General features: G+C 45.2%; 1 protein-coding gene across 9 annotated transcripts in view; it reads left to right on the top strand.

Annotated features, from left to right (window-relative positions):
- LOC105474265 (VPS53 subunit of GARP complex) overlaps nt 1-19,855 on the top strand; it is a 182,850-nt gene that overhangs the window by 23,719 nt on the left and 139,276 nt on the right. The window contains exon 1 of one of the 9 annotated variants that reach the window (XM_071082069.1): nt 9,207-9,466. The exons of the other annotated variants lie outside the window; for them this stretch is intronic. Coding sequence (XP_070938170.1) covers nt 9,464-9,466 — 3 coding nt within the window. The 5' untranslated portion in view covers nt 9,207-9,463. Of the gene's footprint in view, nt 1-9,206; nt 9,467-19,855 lie in introns of those variants that run through there. 9 annotated transcript variants of the gene reach the window in all.

The raw sequence follows: 19,855 nt of genomic DNA, 5'->3' as shown, positions 1-19,855 counted from the left end.
TGCTCCCCCAGTTTCTCCCGACAACCAGATGACCAAAACATTGACGTGCCTTCTCGCAATTCCCGCAGAGCACTTTCCAGTTGATCCGTTTCATACATGGCAGGACAGGGCAGGGCAGGCGCCCAGAGCAGCCACGTGCTGTCACTCAGTGTCCCTTGGACCAGGCCTGTGTACTGTGGCACCGCTCACTCGAGGCCAGACGAGAACACGGGAGCTTCCTTGTCTTTCTCCTTAGTGTTGGGTATCTCTTGTGCCCTCTTTTATTTTGTGGGCTGTGGCTAAGGGAGGTTGCTGCATTGGTCAGCTAAGTTGTTGGGGTTTTGATATTACTCTTGGAACTGCAAAAGATAGTAACCTGACATAGTTATGATTTCCTCGCACCTCACTTTGCCAGCAGGCAGGTAGCTGAAGATTCATTTAAAAATTTTACAAGTTGGTTGGGCACAGTGGCTCACTCCTGTAATCCCAGCACTTTGGGAGGCTGAGGCAGGTGGATCACTTGAGGCCAGGAGTTTGAGATCAGCCTGGCCAAATGGCGAAACGCTGTCTCTACTAAAAATACAAAAATTAGCTGGGTGTGGTGGTGCACTCCTCTAATCCGGGCTACTCAGGAGGCTGGGGCATGAGTCACTTGAACCCGGGAGCCAGAGGTGGCAGTGAGCCGAGATCGCACCACTGCACTCCAGCCCGGACGACAGGGGTGAGACTGTCTCAAAAAAAAAAAAAAAGTTTTGGAAGTCTATTGGATCTGGTTGAGGAGGCTGTTGGAGGGAATAGGGAAAAGTGTGTGTGGGGGGAGATACTCTTTAATACTTGAGGGGCCAGATGCTACCTGTGAACCATTTCCCTTTTCATTCGATTCTGTTCTTCTGTTGAGGCGTTGTATTTCAGAACGGCTGTCTGAATGGAAGTGCTGAGCGTGCCTTTCTAGCCGTCCTCTCTCGCCTAAGGGAGGACGTCCTGTCCTCCCTTCTCAGCACTAACTCAGGTCAGGACTGCACCTTTGCAGTCACTTCAGTGCTGTGCTTTCTCCTCTTGGACATTTTTTTTTTTTTTTCCTGAGACGGAGTCTGGCTCTGTCACCCAGGCTGGAGTGCAGTGGCGCGATCTCGGCTCACTGCAAGCTCCGCCTCCCGGGTTTACGCCATTCTCCTGCCTCAGCCTCCCAAGTAGCTGGGACTACAGACGCCCGCCACTGCGCCCGGCTAGCTTTTTGTATTTTTTTAATAGAGACGGGGTTTCACCGTGTTAGCCAGGATGGTCTCGATCTCCTGACCTCGTGATCCGCCCGTCTCGGCCTCCCAAAGTGCTGGGATTACAGGCTTGAGCCACCGCGCCCGGCCTCCTCTTGGACATTTTTTAGGACAGCTAATTTCTACAAATGTCCATCCTGCTGCCCAGATTTGGAGTGGGAGGAGGATAGTCCTGTGCTGAGATTTCCAGATCTCCGATAATTCTGTTTCCCCTGCTAGTCGTTTACAGATGTTAGGAGTCTCTTTCTCTTACATCTGTAGTTTTCGCATCTGTCTGTTTTTGCTACATTATATCACTTTTTTTTCCACTTCATAGTCACTTTCCATGTGATAGCCAGTTTCCTTTGGCCTGTTTGTGAGTAGTTGGCCTTCTTGTCACCTTCAGAATTTGTGTGTAGACACATTGGGTTCCTAGAAGTGTTCCTGTTTTCTGGACTCTTGCATGGTTTTCAGTCCTCGTTCCCTCATCTTGTCTGTCGAGGTCTTGTTCCCTCGTCTTTTCTGTATTACATGAAGCATGGTTTCTTCGGCAGATGAGGCCTGTGTAAATGGGACCTGCAGAGGGGTCCTGCAGAGGGACCGGGTGGCCTCAAGCCCTCCAGCTGCACTCTGCTGCTTAGCTGTCCTAGTCTGTGTTTGGTCGTAGTGTCTGCCTCTTCAGACACCGCGTTAGCTCTGGCCACCAAATGAAATCCAAGGCCAGGCATGGTGGCCCACACCTGCAGTCCCCACACTTTGGGAGGCAGAGGCGGGGAGATCACTTGAGCCTAGGAGTTCAAGGCCATCCTGGGCAACATGACAAAACCCCGTCTCTACAAAAAGTACAAAATTAGCTGGGCGTGATGGTGGCCTGTGCCTGTAGCCAGCTACTGAGGAGGCCGAGACAGGAAGATCAGCTGAGCCAGGGAGTTCGAGGCTGCAATGAGCCATGATCACACCACCGCACTCCGGCCTGGGAAACAGAGTGAGACCCTGTTTAAAAAAATAATAATAATAAAAAAAGAAAGAAAGAAAAAAATTCAAATTCCTTTGCTTGGCATTCAAAATTCTGGTCTCCATTTCCAGTTTTGCCTCCTGTTGTATTCTGTCTGCACCGAAGACTTTGTGCTCCACGAGCATTGCCTGTGCTTCCCAGGCCTGTGCTTCGTGCTCCGCGAGCATTGCCTGTGCTTCCCAGGCCCGTGCTTCGTGCTCCGCGAGCATTGCCTGTGCTTCCCAGGCCCGTGCTTCATGCTCCGCGAGCATTGCCTGTGCTTCCCAGGCCCGTGCTTCGTGCTCCGCGAGCATTGCCTGTGCTTCCCAGGCCCGTGCTTCGTGCTCCGCGAGCATTGCCTGTGCTTCCCAGGCCTGTGCTTCGTGCTCCGCGAGCATTGCCTGTGCTTCCCAGGCCTGTGCTTCGTGCTCCGCGAGCATTGCCTGTGCTTCCCAGGCCTGTGCTTCGTGCTCCGCGAGCATTGCCTGTGCTTCCCAGGCCTGTGCTTCGTGCTCCGCGAGCATTGCCTGTGCTTCCCAGGCCTGTGCTTCGTGCTCCGCGAGCATTGCCTGTGCTTCCCAGGCCTGTGCTTATAGACTCTTTTGTGCTTGAAATGCTTTTCCTCCTATCTCTTTCAGCAGCTGCATTTCCCAATCTCACCCATCCAAGGGCCAGCTCGGATATTAGTTTCTTGACGACGTTTTCTGTCGACTTCATCTGAATACATTAAGGAATCAGAATTTTGAATTAGAAAGGATTTAAAACTCATCTGGGCCACTCCCCTCATTTTACAGAGGAGAAAATAGATTCTAGTGTCACTTGATATCCTTTCTCCATAAATCCCACAGCCCTATTCTTGTACTTTTCATTTGGCTTTTGGGGTCTCCCTTGACTTACTAGAGAACAAATCTCATCCCTTCGATGTTTATAAGCTCCTGGAAGGTAAGAACTGTGTCTTTGTCATCTTTGTATTTCACTACACATAGGCTACGTGCAATAACATTTTATTCAGCTGAGCTGGGCACAATGGCTCTTGCTTGTAATCCCAACACTTCGGGATGCCTAGGCAGGAGGATGACTTGAGGCCAGGAGTTTGAGACCAGCCTGGGCAACATAGCAATACTCGTCTCTGCAGAAAGGTAAAAGAATTAGCTGGATATGGTGTTACAAGCTTCAGTGAGCTGTAATGGTGCCGCTGCACTCCAGCCCGGGTGGCAGAGTGAGAACCCATCTCCAAAAACAACAGCAAACCCCCCCCCAACATTTTATGCAAGTATATTGGATATTTTGTCTAAGATTGTTTATTAATTATAAATAAACAAAAACGTTTTATCATAAAAACATCATTTTGATGAGCAAGTGGGTGTTCCTTAAAAGTGATTTAAAACTGGCTTTGTGTGTGAAGAGTCCCCACTTACTACTGTTGGGAATAGTCACACTACTTGTTCAGTGTGGTTGAGCTTACATTTAGAATGGCTCACTAGAAGTCTTAAAATACAGGAGTCATAGATGTTTAAAATTTCAAGAATGTGAAAGTAGCGAGTGATTCATCAGCATCTTTTGTTGGGTCATGCTGTGTATAATAGATGTATATCTTTTAGTTATTTACGTTTCATCCTGTGGTTCTGGACTCTTGCAAGCTAGCAGTATTGCAGAGTCAGACCCGAATTAGACAGTCGGCGGAATGTCGCGTTCTCCCCCGTCCCGTGTTGATGGGTTGCAGGCTGCCGCGGCAGAGCAGGTCGTATTTCAGAGAGCAGGACCACATTTCCAAGAATGTTTAGATAGCATTTCAATCTGTGATGGAATTTTGTATTCGTCTCCTTAGAATCCAGACAGAAAGGAAGCCCAGAAGAAATAATTGCTTTTCCTGTCATGCCCCCATCTGTCTTTTCCAGCAGTTTGTAATGCATACTGAAGTAGAAGCTTTTTTTTTTTTTTTCCAAGGAGCTCTTGGGTCCTGTCCTTGTCAGCTCCTAGGGATGAACGCCTTGGTCTCCAGCCCTGGCTGGCTGGTTTGCTAAAAGGAGTCTGTTTGACTGGCGCAGACTTGGTGGAATTATGGATGTTCCAACATACTGAGTTTTATAGGTCAAGAGGCCCCACGTTCCCCTCTTCCCTGGAACAGAAGAGAAGTTTGCTTTCAGCACTTGCTTCCTAAGCTTCTGAAGAACACTCAGAAGGGAGTGGCAACATGTACAAAAGGAAGTTTTCCTTTTATAAATTTAATCTTGATTGTGTTTAACCAGAACTGATGTGCTGCTTTTTAATTTATATTTATTATTATTATTATTTTAGGGACAGGGTCCTGCCCTGTTGCTCAGGCTGGAGTGCAATCATTGTTCACGGTAACCTTGAACTCCTGGGCCCAAGTGATTCTCCCACCTCAGCCTCCGAAGTAGCTGGGACTACAGGCATGCGCCACCACACACAGCTATTTTTTATTTTTTAGTTTTGGTAGAGATGGGTTCTTGCTGTGTTGCCCAGGCTGGTCTTGAACTCCTGGCCTGAAGTGATCCTCCTGCCTCGGCCTCCCAAAATGCTGAGATTATAGGCATGAGCTACTATGCCCAGCCTAGATTGCTTTTTGCTTCTTTATTTTTTTTTGAGACAGAGTCTTCCTCTGTCACCCAGGGTATAGTGTAGTGGTGTGATCTCGGGTCACTGCAACCTCCGCCTCCTGGGTTCAAGCGATTCTCCTGCCTCAGCCTCCTGAGTAGCTGGGATTACAGGCGCACACCACCACACCCGGCTCATTTTTGTATTTTTAGTAGAGACGGGGTTTCACCATGTTGGCCAGGCTGGTCTCAAGCTCCTGACCTCATGGTCCGCCCACCTTGGCCTCCCAAAGTGCTGGGATTACAGGCACATGCCACCATGCCCAGCTAATTTTTGCATTTTTAGTAGAAACAGGGTTTCACCATATTGGTCAGGCTGGTCTCAAACTCCTGAACTCATGGTCCACCCGCCTCAGCCTCCCAAAGTGCTGAGTACAGGCGTGAGCCACCACGCCCAGCTAGATGTGCTTCTTAATCTGTAAATAAGGGGAAAGTGTTTACTTCACGTTCATGGTGTCTTAATTGACGTTTTTAGCAGAAAAGTTCCTTTTGAAAAGCAATGTTTTTGACTCAAAAATTATTTGGGGGTAAGGAATGATTTAAATATTGAAGACATAACTAGGTCATTTCTTGAGCTTCTTGAAGTTTCTGAAATACCAGCCGCTTGGATAAATTCTGCTAAACATTTGGAGAGTCTTTGGTTTTTGACCGCCTCCTATGTGGGCCGGCTTGAACTGGTCTAGTCTGTAACCTCTGCTAACCGGATGATGATGCTCTTACAAAGTTTATATGGCACTGAATCTTCCCTATTTTTATCTGTTGAAATCATCAGTCAAAAGCTTTAATTAAATGCCCACATGTTTGAAACTTTGTGGATGAGTCAGTTCAACAAGTACGTGATGTGATATGCTATGAAATTTAGGCAGCTTCCCAAGAATTAAAATGGATGGCCTGAATGTGGGTGAAAGAGCGGTGAATAGAGGGGCGGATTAGAGGAGGAAAAAGCCAGCAGTGGGAAGTTTCAAGAGTGGCCAAACGTTGACCAGTTGTCAGTAAGCTCTCAGACTCACAGGAGAGGATCAGCCACCGCGTTTCTGTCTCTTCAGTGGAGCCTGGCTGCAGTGTAGCTGTTTCTTTGATCAGAATAAGAGTAAGGTTTGGGAGGAGAAGATAATTAGTACAAGTCGTCCCCACTTATCTGTGAGGGATACATTCCAAGACCCCCAGTGGATGCCTGAAACCCAGAGAGTAGCAAACTATATATATACTGTATTTTTTCCTATGTATACACACCTGTGATACATTTTAGTATGCAAATTAGGCACAGTAAGAGATTAACCACAATAACTAAAACTAAAATAGCACAATTATGACAGTATTCCAGCATCAGTCCTCTTGTGATTTGGAGCTGTGTGTAATAGCCGAGATGGCTGCTGAGTGGCTGATAGACAGGCTCTGTATTCAGCGTGGATATTCTGGGCGGGGGAACGATTTGTGACCTGGTCAGGACAGAATTGAGTGGTGTAAGATTTTATCACGTTACTCAGAATGGCACATAATTGGAAATTTACTAATTGTCTTTTTCTGGAATTTTCCATTTAATATTTTTGGACCACAGTCAACTACAGGTAGCTAAAACCTCAGAAAGTGAACTGCTGATAAGGAGGGGGTGCTGTATTGATCACTCCTTCGCTTTGGAAGAAGGATTAGGTAATTATAGTACAATCTTCCACCCAGGTCAGGAGTCCTTCGCATTACATCTCTGACATTTCCTTATCCTGCAGAAGCTTGGATACTTTCTTTTTTTTTTTTTTTTTTTTTTTTTTTTGAGACGGAGTCTCGCTCTGCCGCCCAGGCTGGAGTGCAGTGGCCGGATCTCAGCTCACTGCAAGCTCCGCCTCCCGGGTTCACGCCATTCTCCTGCCTCAGCCTCCCCAGTAGCTGGGACTACAGGCGCCTGCCACCTCGCCCGGCTAGTTTTTTGTATTTTTTAGTAGAGACGGGGTTTCACCATGTTAGCCAGGATGGTCTCGATCTCCCGACCTCGTGATCCACCCGTCTCGGCCTCCCAAAGTGCTGGGATTACAGGTTTGAGCCACCGCGCCCGGCAACTTGGATACTTTCAATGATGGGGAGGTTGCTACTTTGTGGGTCTGCAGGACAGACTAATTCAGTTTTAAGGCTTTAGTTATGAGAAACTCCTTTCTTAGACTGAAGTGAAATAGTGAAATAGACTTCGTTGTAACTGCTTGTTGATCTTAGTTCTGCCAGCTGGACGGGTGTAAGCCTAATCCCTTTTCCTTACTACAGCTTCTGAAATTGAAAATGGATGTTATGTTCCTAAGTGTTCCCTTTTCTAGGCTAACCATTCTTAGTTTCTTTATAATGTAATCTCCAGACCCTTTATCATTCTTGCTCTTGATAGCTGTTTGTCGGCCTCCCTCTTAAAATGTGACTCCCAGGAGTGGACGTGCTGTGTCAACATACAATGAGACCATCGACCTCCTTGTTCTGGGCTGAGCTCATTAACTTAGGGACTGGGGGTTCAGAGTGTCTGTCAACTCCCTGAAATTAACTGTAAATTTTTGTACGTCTAGACATGTTTATGGGAGGAAAACTTACTGATTTTTCTAGATTTCCTAAGGAGTCTATGACTCTTCAAAACTTAAGGGCCACCAGTTGTAGACACTGTTCTTCCATTACCTTGGATTTGGTGAGATTTTTGATTTTAGACACTGTTCTTCCATTACCTAGGATTTGCTGAGATTTTTGGCAGCTGTATTACATGGTTGGCTTCTATTGAGTTGGCAGTCACCTGAAACCCCCAGGTCAAGGGTTGCAAACAGATGTCCACAGAGCTAGGAAAGTAACCTAAATGGTGTAAGCAGGCTAGTGTGTGTCCGGATACATCCAGGGGAGTGAATGCCCTGTCCTGAGGGGATGGTCACAGGTGAATTCTAACCAGCTGTTGTCATGTCTGAATGCAGACCTGGAATTGCCAAATCTTTTTTTTTTTTTTTTTTTTTTTGAGACGAAGTCTCGCTCTGTCACCCAGGCTGGAATGCAGTGGCCGGATCTCAGCTCACTGCAAGCTCCGCCTCCCGGGTTCACGCCATTCTCCTGCCTCAGCCTCCCGAGTAGCTGGGACTACAGGCGCCTGCCACCTCGCCCAGCTAAGTTTTTGTATTTTTAGTAGAGACGGGGTTTCACCGTGTTAGCCAGGATGGTCTCGATCTCCTGACCTCGTGATCCGCCCGTCTCGGCCTCCCAAAGTGCTGGGATTACAGGCGTGAGCCACCGCGCCCGGCCAGGAATTGCCAAATCTATCAGTTTTTTAAGAGAAGCCAGAAATCCGGATTTTCATGTGACTCTCACAATTGTTAACCATTGGCTTAGTGTTTTTCACGAACACTGTGAAGGCCAAACACTGCAAAGGCCAAACAAAACACGTCTGTGGGCAGTACTGTCCCAGGCCTTTCTTCATATGACTTTCATCTAAACTTTCTCCACCTCTGTTTGTGCAAGAGATTGCTTGAAATTGTCAGACTGTGTGTGTCTCAGCCTTTGTTCATCCCACTAGTTCTGCTCGATTGTTTATCCCATCAAGACTTTTGGGAACCTTGATGACCTCCCACTTTGTCATTAGCAGATTTGCCAGACATGCCTTCTGTGTCTTCATTCAAGCTGTAGATGCAAAGGCGGAATGGGGTGGATTCGGAGCTGTGTGACGTGCCGTCGGAGGCTTCCTGTTCTTTCTTCCTCCTCACTTCAGCGCAAAGTGCCAGACCCACAACACAGGATTTCTGCCTGTCCGTGCATGTTGTCCGGGGCTGTGTTTCTTCGACTTTCCATGTCTTGATTTTCACCAAAAAAGGAGGCTATTAATACTTGCCTTCTTCACTGTTACATAGAGATATAAAGATTTATGAACTAAAGCAGCAAAGTACATTGCCTTCCAAGGAGAAAGTGTTCCTTGCTTTTCTTCCTCAAAATTAGCATATTATGCAATTCAAGCATTAGAACAAAAATAGGCTGGGCTTGGTAGCTTACGCCTGTAATCCCAACACTTTGGGAGGTGGAGGTGGGCGGATCACCCGGGATCAGGAGTTCAAGACCAGCCTGGCCAACATTGTGAAACCTGGACTTTACTCAAAATACAAAAATTAGCCGGATGCAGTGGTGTGTGCCCTTAGTCCCAGCTACTCAGGAGGCTGAGGCTGGAGAATCGCTTGAACCCAGGAGGTGGAGGTTGCATTGAGCTGAGATGGCGCCACTGCACTGCAGCCTGGGTGACAGAGTGAGACTCCATCTCAAAAAAAAAAAAAAAAAAAAAATTAGTCCAGCATGGTGACACAAACCTAGAGTCCTGGCTACTCAGGAGTTTGAGGTGGGGGATTGTGTGAGCCCAGGGGCTTGAGGCTACAGCAGTCTGTGGTGGCTCCACTGCACTGCAGCCTGGGGACCCTGCCTCAAGTGCAAAGAACAAAAATAACTGCTCTCCAAGACTGACTTCCCAGCATGGCATTGATCTTCGTTATGTGGGATTTTGAATTTGTCATTGTCAGCTCGCTAGAAGGAGACTTTATATTCTTATGCTCCATCATTTTAAATTGGTCCTTTCTCTCATTCTCTCGGGAGGAAAACGAAGCCCATCGATTGACAGAAATGGAAGAAAATGAATGGTATTAGTATTAAAGGGACCACAAAGAGTTTGGAAAAAAATGGCAGTTGCTCCTTGCTTCCTCCTGCTGGAACGTATCACAGCTGAGATGACTGAGCTTTTAAAGCATGGCCTCAAAGTTTCCCACTAGTGGCCAAGAATGGCTGGACGGTTTTTGTTTCTTTTCAGTTACTATTTTTTGCGTTGTACTTTTCAGCGTGTCTTCAAATAACACTAAACTTCAGGAATTGCTGTGGTTTGGGCATGACCTGGGAGTGCCGTCAACACCATGATCTGTGTGGCAGCCCTGGACTCGGGTTGTTAGAAAAGCCTTTTGTAGGGGCAGAGTTTTGATTCGGGCTCACAGTCATTTCCCAACCAGGATTTCTTACATCTAGTGCAGAGGTCAAGGTTGGCTTGCCTTTGTCAAGTTGAATCTGGCGACTGTTCATTTTGCCTGCTTCCGGAGTGCTGCTGATTGTAGTTGAGGCGGGGCTGGCGACTGTTCATTTTGCCTGCTTCTAGAGTGCTATTGATTGTAGTTGAGGCGGGGCTGGCGACTGTTCATTTTGCCTGCTTCTAGTGTGCTGCTGATTGTAGTTGAGGGCTGTTGATTGTAGTTGAGGCGGGGCCAGCGACTGTTCATTTTGCCTGCTTCTGGAGTGCTGTTGATTGTAGTTGAGGGCTGTTGATTGTAGTTGAGGCGAGGCTGGCGACTGTTCGTTTTGCCTGCTTCTAGAGTGCTGTTGATTGTAGTTGAGGCGAGGACTCATAAAATGTCCATTAATTGTTTAACAATGTAGTGCAACTGGGTTTGGTCTCACTACCATTCTTCATCCTGTTTATTGCACACAAGCCTTGTGTATTAGTCTGTTCTCACACTGCTATGAAGAAGTACCTTAGACGGGGTAATTTATAAAGGAAAAAGGTTTAGTTGACTCACAGTTCTGCTTGGCTGGGGATGCCTCAGGCAACTTCCAACATGGTGGAAAGGGAAGCAAACCCATCCTTCCTCACAAGGTGGCAGGAGAGAGGAAGAATGAGAGCTGAGCGAAGGGGGAAGCCTCTTATAAAACCATCAGATCTTGTGAGAAGTTACTATCACGTGAGTGGAATGGGAGAAACCACCCTGTGATTCAGTGACTTCCCACCAGGTCCCTCCTATGACGTGGAGGGCTTTGGGGAACGACAGTTCAAGACGGGATTTGGGTGGGGACACAGCCAAACCGTGTCACCTTGATAGTGCTGCTTTGGCAGGGACACATGTCTGCGGCACATTTGGAACACTTTGCCATGTGTCCTCTAAAATCCCTCATTTTTAGAAAAGCTGTAAGGAATCCAGATAGCTCTATTTCCTCTCCTCTATGTACAATGAAGGATTGAGCATTTTATTTGAATTCTCTAAGGACTGGAGTAATTAGATATTTTCAGTCATGTAACATTGGTACATGGCATCCTGGTAAAGTGAAAAAAGTTTGAGCTTTGAATTTAAATTTTGTCTCTGCTGTTGTCTGACCTTGGACAAGACACTTAACTTTTCATCTGTGGCATAGAGATAATAATACCTGCCTCAGGGTTAGGGGGGATTAGAATTAATATACTTTATTTATCTACTTATTTAATTATTTCTTTGTGTATTTATTTTTGAGACAGGGTCTTAACTTTGTTGCCCAGGCTAGAGTGCAGTGGTACAATCACAGCTCGCTGCAGCCTCAACCTCCTGGGCTCCAGTGATCCTCTCACTTCAGTCTCCCGAGTAGCTGGGACCACAGGCACTTGCCACCATGCTCATCTTTTTTTTTTTTTTTTTTTTTTGAGACGGAGTCTTGCTCTCTCTCTCAGCTGGAGTGCAGTGGTGCGATCTCGGCTCGCTGCAACCTCTGCCTCCCAGGTTCAAGTGATTCCCCTGCCTCAGCCTCCCAAGTAGCTGGGACTATAGGCGTGTGCCACCACACCAGGCTAATTTTTTGTATTTTAGTAGAGATGGGGTTTCACCATGTTGGCCAGGATGGTCTCGATTTCCTGACCTCGTGATCCACCTGCCTCGGCCTCCCAAAGGGCTGGGATTACAGGCATGAGCCTCTGTGCCTGGCCTTTTTTTTTTTTTTTTTGAGATGGAGTCTCGCTGTGTCACCCAGGCTAGAGTGCAGTGTTATGATCTGCAACCTCCATCTCCCGGGTTCAAGTGATTCTTCCTGCCTCAGCCTCCCGAGTAGCTGAGTTTATAGGCACCCACTACCATGCCCAGCTAATTTTTATATTTTTATTAGAGACGGGGTTTCACCATGTTGGCCAGGATGGTCTTGAACTCCTGATCTCAGGTGATCCACCCGCCTCAGTCTCCCAAAGTGCCGGGATGACAGGCGTGAGCCCCTGCACCTGGCCTAGAATAAATGTATTTTAAGACACCTTGCACAATATTGGGCTCACTCATGTTTGGTAAATGGCAGGAACACCAGTGCTGCTGATACAGGATCCACTGGAATTTCAGTGTTCCTAGTTCTGGGCGTCTAGGTATTTGTCAAGTTCCTGTGGCTTTTCCATCAGCTCCATCAGATCCTTTCCATCCCCACTGCTCTGCTCTAAAGCACCTCCAGGTTTACTGGCTCTGAATTATCCCAGACCCCTTACTGCCTTCAGTGTGCTGTTCTCTGTGAATAAAAATGGCAGCACAGCTTACCTACAGCCCAGAACATCTGCTGTGGCAACAGTGGTGGCCAAAGCTTCATTTCTCTTGTCCTGTCCTTAAGACCTCCATTGGAGGTTTATCTGGTGTGACGTGCAAGATCACCCCAGAGTTAAAATAAACATTCCACTTGACAGCAGAATTTATTGTTTGTATTGTTTTTGAAATTTGAGACTGCAGATATATATTTTTTCATTTCCAGTTTTTATGACTTCCAAATTCTTTTTTTTCTTTTTAGAGATGGGGTCACTCTGTCATCCAGGCTGGAATGCAGTGGCAGGATCATAGCTCACTCTAGCCTTGAACTCCTGGGCTCATGTGATCCTTCCGCCTCAGCCTCCCAAGTAGCTAGGACTACAGGTGCACACTACTATGCCTGGCTGGTTTAAAACACTTTTTGTAGAGATGGAATCTCACTATGTTGTCCAGGCTGGTTTGGAACTCCGGGCCTCAAGTGATCCTCCCACCTCCGCTTCCCAGAGTGCTGGAATTACAGGCATGAGCCACTGCAATTCTCTTCTCTTCTCTTCTCTTCTCTCTCTCTCTTTTTTTTTTTTTTTTTTTTTTTTTGTTGAGACAGGGTCTTGCTCCAGCGTCATCCAGGCTGGAGTGTGGCGTGCATAGCTCAGTGTCTCAAACTCCTGGCCTCAAGCAGTTCTCCCACCTCAGACTTCCAAGTAGCTAGAACTAAAGTGCATGTCACCATGTCTGGTTAATTTTTTAATTAAAAAAAAACTTTTTTTGTATTGATGGGATGTTCCTTTATTGCTCCAGCTGGTCTTGGACTCCTTGCCTCAAGTGATCCTCCTGCCTCAGCTTCCTGAGTGGCTAGAATTACAGGTGCAAGCCACCACACCTGTTTCTAAATTTTTCTCAATCATACACATGCTTCTTAACTTACAATTAAGAATAAGTTCTTATTCTGATAAACCCATCATAAGTTGAAAACATCCTAAGTTAAAAATGTATTAATACATATGATTTACTAAGTATTATAGCTTAGCCTACTGTGCGTTAAATTTACATGCTCAGAACACTTACATTAGACTACAGTGAGGCAAATCGTCTAACACCGAGCCTATTTTATACTAAAGTGTTGAATAGCTCATGTGATCTATTGAATACAGAAAGTGAAAGGCAGAATGGTTGTATGGATACCCAAAGTATGGTTTCCACAGAACGTTTCTCACCTTTGCACCATCGTATAATAAGAAAATTCTGTGTTGAACCATACCAAGTTGGGGGCCGTTGGTATATTATTTTAAAAGAAAAGTATTTTGGGATGCCACATTCTTTTTTTTTTTTTTTTTTTTTGAGACGGAGTTTCGTTCCTGTTGCCCAGGCTGGAGTGCAATCGGCTCGCTGCAGGCTCCGCGTCCTGGGTTCAAGCGATTCTCCTGCCTCAGCCTCCTGAGTAGCTGGGATTACAGGCATGTGCCGCCATGCCCGGCTATTTTTTTATTTTTAGTAGAGAAAGGGTTTCTCCAGGTTGGTCAGGCTGGTTCTGAACTCCCAACCTCAGGTGATCCACCTGCCTCGGCCTCCCAAAGTGCTAGGATTGCAGGCGTGAGCCACCGAGCCCGGCCTGGATGCCATATTCTAATGAACAGAAGGAACTGATGCCTGAGTCACTGCAGGGAGCCTTCGCTGCCTGTTCAACACTAGTTTCAAGAGCCAGGCTTGGAACTCCCGTCTTCCCTTCCTGGCTCCAAGACTCAGAGCTGCCCTCCCTTCTCCACGCCAACTGTTTGTGTTACGCACATCTGTCTTTCGTTTTCTCTGTCTCTCATCACGTCTCTAAAGCAAGGCAGTTTTTATGACAAGGTCATCAGGACTTCTTTGTTTATATACGTATAGATATTGGGATCTGTTTTCCTTTATTAGTCTTTTTTTTTTTTTTTCCTTTTTCTTGAAACAGAGTCTCGCCCTTGTTCCCCAGGCTGGAGTGCAATGGTGCAGTCTTGGCCCACAGCAACCTCCGCCTCCTGGGTTCAAGCGATTCTCCTGCCTCCGCCTCTTCAGTAGCTGGGATCACAGGCACGCGCCGCACGCCTGGCTAATTTTTTGTATTCTTTGGTAGGGACGGGGTTTCGCCATGTTGGCCAGGCTGGTCTTGAACTCCTGACCTCAGGTGATCCACTCGCCTCGGCCTCCCAAAGTGCTGGGATTACAGGTGTGAGCCACCGCGCCCGGCCACCTTGTTGATTTAAAAAAAGAAAGAAAAGAAATCTCTGGGACTTTGATTGGGATTGCATTGAATCTGTAGATCACTTGAGGGAGAATTGACATCTTTACAATATTAAATCTTCCAATCTGTGAACATGGAATATTTCTTCATATATTTAGGTCTTTAGTTTCTCTCAACAGTGTGTTTTAGTTTTTAGTATATAGATCTTGCTCATATTTTGCTAGATTTATACTAAATAGTTTATAGTTTTTGTTATAAATAGTATCTCTTAAAAATTTAAATTTCCAGTTGTCTCTTGCTAGTTGTGGAAATGTAATTGATTTTTATTTATTGACCTTATCCTGTGCAGCTTTGCTGAACTTACCTATTAGTTTCAGGAATTTTTTTTTTGTAGGCTTTTGGGATTTTTAAAAAGTGGATAATCATCTTACCTATGAATAAAGGCAATTTTACTTTTTGCCTTATTACTCTGGTAGGACCTACAGTGTGATATGGCATAAAATTGGTGAAAGTGAGTGTTTTGCTTTGTTCCCATGATATAGTTGGATTTAAATCTACATCTTGCTTGTTTTCTGTTTGTTCTTGTACTTCCCAGTCCTAGGCTCACAATGTGCGTCTTTATCACAGTGATAGTGTCACTGATACCACAATGATGACATGCATCACTTCCCATGTAATGTAAGAATCTTATAATAGTAGACTTCCGACTCCTTCCTCACATCCTCTCTGCGTTCCACTGTGTCCCGCGTCTCGTTTTTATATATTATGAACGCCATCCCTGTGGCTATTTTTGCTTTTTAGAGTAATTAAAAATAAATTTTAAAAATATTTTTATTGTTGGTCAGTTTTCAAGTTTCTACATTTATTTTGTATTTTTAAGAGATGGGGTCTTGCCGTGTTGCCCAGGCTGGCCTCACACTCCGTGGCTCCAGTGATCTTCCTGCCTCAGCCTCCCGAGTAGCCGGAGACTGTCAGCGTGTGCCACCACACCCGGCTGTTTTATTTTATGTTTTAAGAAGTAAACTGTATTGTACATATTTAAGGTGTATAACATAGGACACATATAGACAGTAAAATAGCCTAGAGAGAAGCAAGTTAACATATTTGTCACCTCACATAGTTCTCATTTTTATGTCCTTAGATCTGAGTTTTTTCTGTACCATATTTCTTCTGCCTCATGAACTTCCTTTAGTATTTCTTATAGCACAGTCTGCTGGCAATAAATGCTCTCAGCTTCTCTTTGCTTGAAAAGTTTTAATTTTGCTTTTATTTATTTATTTATTTATTTATTTTTATTTTTATTTTTTTTGAGACGGAGTCTTGCTCTGTGCCCCAGGCTGGAGTGCAGTGGCGCGATCTCGGCTCACTGCAAGCTCCGCTCCCCCGGGTTCACGCCATTCTCCTGCCTCAGCCTCCCGAGTAGCTGGGACTACAGGCGCCCACCACCTCGCCCGGCTAATTTTCTTGTATTTTTAGTAGAGACGGGGTTTCACCATGTTAGCCAGGATGGTCTCAATCTCCTGACCTCGTGATCCGCCTGTCTCGGCCTCCCAAAGTGCTGGGATTACAGGCTTGAGCCACCGCGCCCGGCCGCTTTTATTTTTTAAAAAGACTTTTGCTTGGTTTAGGACTCTAGGTTGGCAGTTTTGTTGTTGTTTTATTTTTTTTTTTAGTACTTTAAAAATGTCAGTCTTTGTCTTCTAGCTTTCATTGTTGCTGAGAAGTCGAGCGTTATTCTGCTTGGGATCTCAGCACTTGGATCGGTGGTTTAATGCCTTTCGCTTAAAAAAAAATTCTCAGCCGTTATCTCTTCAAATGTTTCTGTTCTGTCCTCTCTTCCTCCTGGAATTCTGCTTACGTATCTTTTAGGACATTTAATACTGTTCTGCGTGTGTTGGATTTTCTTTTCTTTTTTCCTCTTTATATTTCAGTTTGGGTACTTTCTATTGACCCACCTTAAAGTTCACTGATCCTTTTTTTGCTGTGTCGAGTGTGATGAGGCTGTTGAAGGAATTCTTCAGCTCTGACACTGTGTCCTTTTTTCTAGCATTTCCCTTTGACTCTTTCTTACAATTTCCTGCTCTCTGTTGCAATTCCTCATCTGCTCATGCATGTAAAACACCTTTTCTACCAGATTCTTTAACGTATTATTCATTGTTATTTAAAAATCCCCTGCTCTGGAACGTATCTAATAGTTACGACAAATGGCTCTTCTTTGAGGCAGCTTCTGTTGGTTGCTTTGTCTCTTAACAATGGGTTGCTTTTCCTTTCTTCCCTTTCTTCTTTTTTATCCTTTTTGGCATGTATGTGTCTTAACATTTTTTATTGAATGCCAGGCATTTTGTGTAGAAGAGGAGAGAGTGCCCCCATTTTGTCCTCGTGAACACCCAGTGAAGGTCTTGGAACAGAGCCTGAGAGTGGGTGCATACCCACCTGTGTTCACACTTTCCAGGCCTCCCGACCATTGCGCCAGCCCACACTTGGCCTTTAGTAACTTGTTAAAACTTTTAGTTCGGCCCTCTCGCCTGCTTGTGTGGCACACCCCTGTCTTCCTCACATGCCCTGCTACATGGGAGACGGTCTCCTGTCTGGTCTTTCCTTGGGGAGCGCCTTCCTTCTTGGATTTCAGGATACTTGGTTGCCTTTAGCTCTCTGCAGGTTCAAGAAAACTTGTGGTTTTTAGTTTCTTTTTTGCTCATTGTTAGTGTAAGAGCAACACTCTTTCTGGCGTTCGGCATCCTAGGCAGACGCACAGCTGATCAGTGGGTTTTAATGCAGCATAGTATGGCAAGTTCATCAGTGAAACTTCAAATTCCACCTTGTAACTAATCCTCAAGAATCTACCACTGTTTGAGTTTTAGTGTAGTTTAAAAAAGGACTATCAGCAAGTACCTGAAAAGGGCTATTGTGTTTAAAGTGTTTTGTTCTATTCATAGCAGCCTGAATAGACTAAGAAATGCGAATTAAAATATTTCTTCCTTTTCTAATTACATATATGTATGTGAAGCCAGATTTTCTTCGTATTTTCAACCAAAACAACATATCACAACACAAGAATGTTGGTGTCCCCCACAATTCCTGTGTTGGAACTTAATCCCTATTGTGACAGGATTTAGAAGCAAGGCCTTTGGGAGGTGATTGAGTCACAAGGGGTCTGCCCTCATCTGTGAGATTAGTATCCTCATAAAAGACTTTTGAAGGATGGCGGTTTGCCCCTTCCCTCATGTGAGGACACACAGAAGATTCCATCTATGAGGACAGGGCCCTCACCAGGCACCAGATCTCCTGGTGCCTGCATCTTGGACTTCCCAGCTTCCAGAACTGTTAACAATTTCTGTTGTTTAGAAATCACCCAGTTCAAAGTATTTGGTTATATTAACAGCAGCTTAAATAGACAAAGAGATGGGTATCAAAGTATTCCTTCCTTTTCTAACTCCAGGTATCTATGTGAAGCCAGAGTTTCTTCATGTTTTCAACCAAAACAACATGTCACAACAGATTCAATACAGAAGCATGCGTGGGAGCCCAGCTGGTGTTTGTCAGAGCAGACACTAAAGATTTTTGCAGAGACACACCAGCAGTGCCACTCTTCTCAAGAAATTTGTTTTGTAGGCTGGGCATAGTGGCTCACGCCTGGAATCCCAGCACTTTGGGAGGCCGAGGCGGGCAGATCATGAGGTCAGGAGTTCGAGACCAGCCTGGTCAATATGGTGAAACCATGTCTCTACTACAAATACAAAAATTAACCAAGTGTGGTGGTGTGCGCCTGTAGTCCCAGCTACTCGGGAGGCTGAGGCAGGAGAATCGCTTGAACCCGGGAGGCGGAGGTTGTGATGAGCCGAAATTATGCCCCTGCACTCCAGCCTGGGCAACACAGCGATATTCCCTCTCAAACAAAAAATCAAATTTGTTTTGTCTGGGGGAAATATAGTTATTTTTCAAAAAACATGTTATGCTAACATGTAATGTATTTATCATTGTCATGTTTAAATGGGTTAATAGATACATATTTTTTATTTAAACTTCTCAGTTTTAATCTCCAACATTGGTATTTGTCAGTAGATATAAGCTACATAAACCCTTTCAATAAATTTCCAAGGGTATAAAGAGATTCTGAGATGAAAAGGTTTTAGACGTGCTCTTTAGTATCAGGTAGGAGTGGGGATGGCAGGCCATTCGTTCTTGATTTTAATGACAGGCACTTGGCGTAGTGCGTTTGTCCATTTGCTCACTCCGTACGTACTTAGTGAGCGCCTTCTGTGTGCTTGGCACTATTTTAATCACTGGGAATAACACAGTGAACAAAGCAAAAGGCCCTTCTCTCCTGGGGCTGACACCAAGGGTGATGTTGTCTTGTTTCCCGTTTCTTTGACTAGTAAGGAGTGATCATCACGAGCTTGGTCACTAAGCACTTTTGCCAGAAAATAGACGTTGGATTGTATCATGTGTCCTCTCAGCATCGACTGAACATAGTCACAGGGCTTTTTCATTTTGTTGATTTGCTTAAGTTTTTGTTTTCCTCCTTTTTAAAATATTTAACCTTTCTTAAATGCCTACTGGGCCATCGTGTATTATCTTTTTAATATATTGTTGAATTTTAGTATTTTTATCTGGGATTTTGATTCATGTTAAAAAATGAAATTAGTTTGAAATTTTCTTCTTTTTGGTTATCATTGTTAGATTTTGTATCAGGTTTATGTCAGTTTTTGTTGTCGTTGTTTTGAGACGGAATCTTACTCTGTCACAGGCTGGAGTGCAGTGGTGTGATCTCAGCTCACAGCAACCTCTGCCTCCCGGGTTCAAGCGATTCTCCTGCCTCAGCCTCCCAAGTAGCTGGGACTACAGGCACCCGCCACTACGCCCAGCTAATTTTTGTACTTTTAGTAGAGACAGGGTTTCACCATGTTGGCCAGGCTGGTCTCGAACTCCTGACCTCAAATGATCCACCCACCTCAGCCTCCCAAAGTGCTGGGATTACAGGCGTGACCCACCACGCTTGGCCTTTGTCAGCTTTGTAAAACAAACTGGGATGCTTCCCATTTTTTGCAACCCACAGAGACCATTTAAATAGTAAATTGTTTCAGAGACGTCAGGCTATAAATAATATACCTTGATTGACCCTTTAGCAAGGTCAAGTGCCTTTTGGGAGATTGGTTCCTTTGCAGCCTTTTCTGTGATTTCTATGGTTATATTTATGTCTTCCACTTCTTCTTGAGTTGATTTTAGTAAGTCCTTGTTCTTGAAAGTAATTTTACTCAGATGTTTAAGTTTATTCATCCTTTCCAATTCTCTGTTTATATTCTCTTTCCATTCTTTTTGTTTTGTTTTGGTGTTTGGAGACGTAGTCTCGCTCTTGTTGCCCAGGCTGGAGTGCAATGGCGCGATCTCGGTTCACTGCAAGCTTCGCCTCCTGGGTTCAAGTGATTCTCCTGCCTCAGCCTCCTGAGTAGCTGGAACTACAGGCATGCGCCACCACACCTGGCTAATTTTTGTATTTTCAGTAGAGACAAGGTTTCACCATGTTGGCCAGATGGTCT

This window comes from Macaca nemestrina, chromosome 17, assembly GCF_043159975.1.
Source record: "Macaca nemestrina isolate mMacNem1 chromosome 17, mMacNem.hap1, whole genome shotgun sequence".
NCBI lineage: Eukaryota > Metazoa > Chordata > Mammalia > Primates > Cercopithecidae > Macaca > Macaca nemestrina.
Note: the sequence above shows the minus strand (reverse complement) of the source record. Positions and strands in the feature narration are given on the sequence as shown.